The sequence below is a fragment of the Myotis davidii genome, unplaced genomic scaffold, assembly GCF_000327345.1.
Source record: "Myotis davidii unplaced genomic scaffold, ASM32734v1 scaffold555, whole genome shotgun sequence".
In the NCBI taxonomy this organism is placed as follows: Eukaryota; Metazoa; Chordata; class Mammalia; order Chiroptera; family Vespertilionidae; genus Myotis; species Myotis davidii.
Window position 1 is genome coordinate 524,667 of NW_006286315.1, and position 4,746 is coordinate 529,412.

Here is a 4,746-nt window from a genome sequence, read left to right on the forward strand (position 1 = left end):
CAGGTTGCAGGCCCGGTCCCCAGGTGGGGCACGCACGAGGCAGCCAATCAGTGATTCTCTCTCATCACTGATGTTTCTACCTCTCTCTCCCTCTCCCCTTCCTCCCTGAATTTAATAAAAAATATACATATATTTTAAAAGGCAGTAAAATGAATGGAAAATAGTTCTCTTCAGCTTTAGACTGAATAAGTAAAAACACACTGAATAAAAGGATAACTACTCAACTGATCCAGTTAGCCTGACTTCACTTGGACAGTTCAGGGGCAGGTAACAAAATACACAAACCAAAAGTCATTAGCAGTGAACTCATGGGACCCTTCCTTACTCGCTCTTTAAAATTCAGTGTCTCTCAGATTTGCATATGAAGCTTAGAATTTAAAAGACACAAGTAAAAACCAAGAAAAAGACAACAACAAAAATCAAAATGCAAAAGCACACAAACCAAAAAATCACAACCCACTCTAGTTTTACATGAGGTTCTTCACCCCAAGATGTTAAGAGTCATTCCAAACAAGGTAAAAATGACAGGATAAAATAAGGGCAATATCAAGAGATGCTAAAAGGTAAAAATCAAATGTGTAGTCTAGAATTCTAATTTCCATGAAAAAAGACATAGTCAGGTCAGTAGGAAGCTGGGGCTGTATCAATGTAGGTGGCCCAGAAGGCAAACGGTACCTGTGACACGCCTGTCTGGGCCGCTGGCTGCCCCATGCCTACATTGTTTACACTCATTGCCCCACTGGATGAAGGGAACTGGTTCTGAGGCAGGAACTGGTTCTGTGTGGGCGCCTGGGCCATCATGTTGTTGGCATGTGCACTCATCATGTTTGGAGGCTGAGGCATTCGGGAAGGAGAAATGGCCATCTAAAAGACAACAAGCATCATTGAGAATTCAGAGGACGAAAGCCAAAGTATTCAAGATAAAGTAGAAGAGACAGAAATCTTCAAATCCTCCCTCCCTCTTGGGAAAAGAAACACCATTAAGACCTTACAGCTCCGAGGCACTTTGCCAGCTTTCTCATGCAAAGTCTCTAATGAGTGGGCTTCAGATTGTCCTCTAGATAGAAATCAATAGCATGCTATAATTTAAAGTCCGAGATATGTTTTTCTGAGTTCTATGAAGCGTTTAGAAAGCAGCCGCAGGAGAGTCAGTTCTAGGAGTCAACAGACACTGACAAGTCCCTCTTGGCCACAAAACTGAGGCTGTCTATTCCATCTACAGAACTCCATCTTCTCAAAGAGTCATAATTCCCTATGAAATTGGCATTCAAATAAAATAATGGTCAAATAATTTTCACTACAGTAATGAAGACCAGAAAGAAAGAGAAAGAAAGAGAGCAAGAGTGAGAGAGGGAGAGGGAGAGGGAGAGAGAGGGAGAGAGGGAGAGAGAGAGAGAGAGAGAGAGAGATATGAAAGAAATAAAGCATAATCCAAATCCAAAGGAAGAGGTACCATAGGATTCTAGACAATCTACAATTTTACTGCTTAGAGAATTTTCCTTATTTGGGCAAGGCCTTCTCAGCACAGTTAAGGCAAGCAGGACTTACCCCTGGAACGGAGCCCATGCTGTTCATTGGGACAGAGTGGTTCATGGGGGATGCTGCACGCGGTCCCATGGGAGCTTGTGGCAACTGTACATTCCCCAAGGACATCGGGTTAAATGAATTCATCCCTGTAAATGTACCCACAATAGTTCATTAGGAAAAGCATCCACAGGGAAACAGAATTACAATTTGCCCAATAAACTCTAAGCAAAATAACATGGAACACATACACAACACATACAACTGAAAGGAAATCACCCAGCTAATCAGATGATTAAGTAACAGAATTTTCATATCCAGGAAAAATGGCATCAATGCTGGTGAGGGTGGTATGGTGGGGATCGGAGGGGCAGGACAAAATGAGGAGATGAGGGTAGAAAGTCAGGTAAACCACAAAAAAATAAGGCTGAGGAAGCACTGATCAGTATGGCAGGACCCCGATCAAAAAGCATCAAAGTGACTAAGGAGACAAGGCTACATCGGGAAGATGTTCCCACCAACTATGGAAGAGGTGTTAACTAAGGCCAGGGCACCAATCTGAGCCAACCTCTCACTAACACCTGCTGGAGCATGTGGCTTCCGTTTTCTCTCCTGCAGGAAACCCATTCTCATCTCCGCCCCCTCCCCCCTCCCGCCCCGGCCTCCTAGCTCTTCAGCTGGGTTTATATTTATTGTTAGAATCTGGGATAAGACTCAAAATATGGTTTTAATTTTGCAAACAAGTTAAGTGTTTAGAAAGCATCCAGAGGTGGCAAGCTCTCAGCCTTCTCTCTACAGCTGAGGAAAATCCCATTTTCGCAGTACCGTTGCTGTCCTGGGGCTGCCCATTGTTCACAGAATGTTACACCATGAAAGACACTTTACTAGCTGCTAAGTGTCTCCAGACCACAGCCCCTCTTTCTTTGTAATTTCCTACAATCCTCTGTAAACCCTTTCCTTTATATTATCAGTTTATCTACCATGTCTTTTTCAATATGCAATAAGATTACTGCAAACTTAAAAAATGACCTTTTCTCCCCTCCCAAATTACTTTACTAACAGCAGAGCCAAGCCTTGCTTTAGAATCTTTGGGTAATGTCACCACCTTATTTCACAACCTGTAAAAACACCTTACTGTTCAAGTCTCAATTAGTAAAAGGTTTGAAATGTCCCTCATCCCCAAACTCCCAAACTAAAACGATGGCTTCAACCAAGCAAAAACTAGTGAATTTCAACCTGACAAAGAACCTTTAAAAGTTGTTGAGACCAGCTGCCAGCACCTCAGCCTGATGCAGACTCTCTGAGTGTAAATCCTGCTGGCTAGGCTTGACCACCTGCACTCACAGGGCCTAGAGCAGCCACTGCACTTTCTCCATCTCACCTCCCGTGCTGCTCGCTCGCTGCCCCAGGACTGGCCTGATGCTCTCCTTTCACACATTCAGAAACGTTTCCTTACCCCACCTACAATGTTTTGTGAGACTCTTCCTAAAGTAATAACCTCTCTTGAATCCAAATACAACTGATATTCATACTGCCTGTGGAAATGAATTCTGCTCATCAACAATAAGGAATGTAAGGAAAAAGAAGCGCTATAAAGAAATAAACAGGAAAAGGGGAAAAAAGAAACAATGCACTTTGTGGCTGTTGAATGGTAAACAGAAATATGATTCACAGCAATAGTTAAATACCTTGAGAAACCTGCATGCGATTCACTGGCAGGGGCATGGGCCCATCTATAATAGCAGGGAAAAAAAAAGTTATTTAAAATAATCCTTGATTGAGGAATAAGGAATTTATCTTGAGTACTTCAAACTTAAAGAAAAAACCAGTCAACAGGTCCCAAAGCACTGGACATTCGATGCTTGCAAACCCTCCAAAGGACCTCTCCACAAGAGACTCAATGTCTAAACATAGGCCAATGTACAAGGTCATGACCACTATCAGTCTCCAAAATGTGGGCTTCCTGAGAACATAATTCTATATACTTAGAAACACACCCCAAATACAGAAGGAAAAACAAGCAAACAGGTTAAGGGCTGATAGAAGGAAATGGAGTCCTTACTTGGAGGTCTCACAGGTTGTGACTGTGGTATCCCAGGGGGCTGCGCCCCGGGGGCTGGTAAGGCTGGCTGGTTACCCAAGATGCCTTGTTTGTGTAAACGCGACCTCCGTTTTTCTTCTAGTTCTTTTTGTATCTTATAGATTTTCTCTGCTAATAAGTGATAGTATTCATCCTGAAGAGCAATAACATTAGGCAGTCAAAACTATAAAAAATGATCTGGTTTGTATGTTCTAAAAAATTAATGAACTTTTTTATTAAGTACACTAACAAAGTAAGCGTTCAACACTTCTAACTAAAAAACCAAAGGCCAAAATTCTTGTTGAACTAGTTACATTACAAGATTTAATAGACAGTAGGTACTAAATGCATGTTACTTTTCTTTCCACAGTTGAACCTCTTAGATATTCACTGGTGCTGGCAATAATATAGTATAAGCATAACAAACAACGCCCACATGGACATGGACATGGCATCCATGGATAAAATGCAATTTTGTATACCACATTTACCTGTAGTGGTGGATACTATAGTAAACAAAGAGAGTTGTGCAGGGACCTAATTCTTTTTTTTCTTTTTCTTTTTTCAGAGAAGAAGGGAGGGGGGGAGAGAGAAAGAAACACCAATGATGAGAGAATCACTGATCAGCCTGCCTCCTACAGGCCCCACACTGGGGTTCGAGCCTGCAACCCAGGTAGGTAATGTGCACTAACAGAGACCTTCTGGTTAATAGGTCGATGCTCAATCACTGAGCCACACCAGGCAGACAGGACCTAATTTCTTATCTGCTAAGTCTCTCTGGTCAGGCTCCTCAAGGTGATAGGCTTACCCAACTAACATATCCCCACTTCCAGACAAGCCAGCCAGCCAGATGCAGTTATATCTGCCACAGGTATGTGCAGGCTGGAATAAGTAAGGCAACCTACCCGGCTGTTGGCAGACTCATACATGTCCCCTTCTACTTTCTTAGCGTAGGCCACTAGGTTCTCCATGCGGCGATCCTTCAGGGCTGCAGGGTTAGGTGCTGGGAAGATGGCTTGGATGCTAGGAGGACAACATATTCTATCAACCAACTTTCAATACATCAGTATCTTGCCACTTTATATGTGACATGGAAAGAGAAGCTTATCTACCTACAGGGGTGATACACTGTTGAGAGAAAT

At 42.7% G+C, this 4,746-nt stretch overlaps 1 protein-coding gene across 6 annotated transcripts in view; it reads right to left on the reverse strand.

The window, feature by feature from the left end:
- The window catches only part of CREBBP (CREB binding protein), a 135,487-nt gene that overhangs the window by 45,306 nt on the left and 85,435 nt on the right, over nucleotides 1-4,746 (reverse strand). For all 6 annotated transcript variants that reach the window (XM_015560126.1, XM_015560125.1, XM_015560129.1 and 3 more), the window contains 5 exons: nucleotides 4,510-4,627; nucleotides 3,587-3,758; nucleotides 3,213-3,257; nucleotides 1,549-1,673; nucleotides 676-864 (listed from right to left, as the gene is read on the reverse strand). In XM_015560126.1, the coding sequence (XP_015415612.1) occupies nucleotides 676-864; nucleotides 1,549-1,673; nucleotides 3,213-3,257; nucleotides 3,587-3,758; nucleotides 4,510-4,627 (649 nt within the window). The remainder of the gene's footprint in view (nucleotides 1-675; nucleotides 865-1,548; nucleotides 1,674-3,212; nucleotides 3,258-3,586; nucleotides 3,759-4,509; nucleotides 4,628-4,746) is intronic.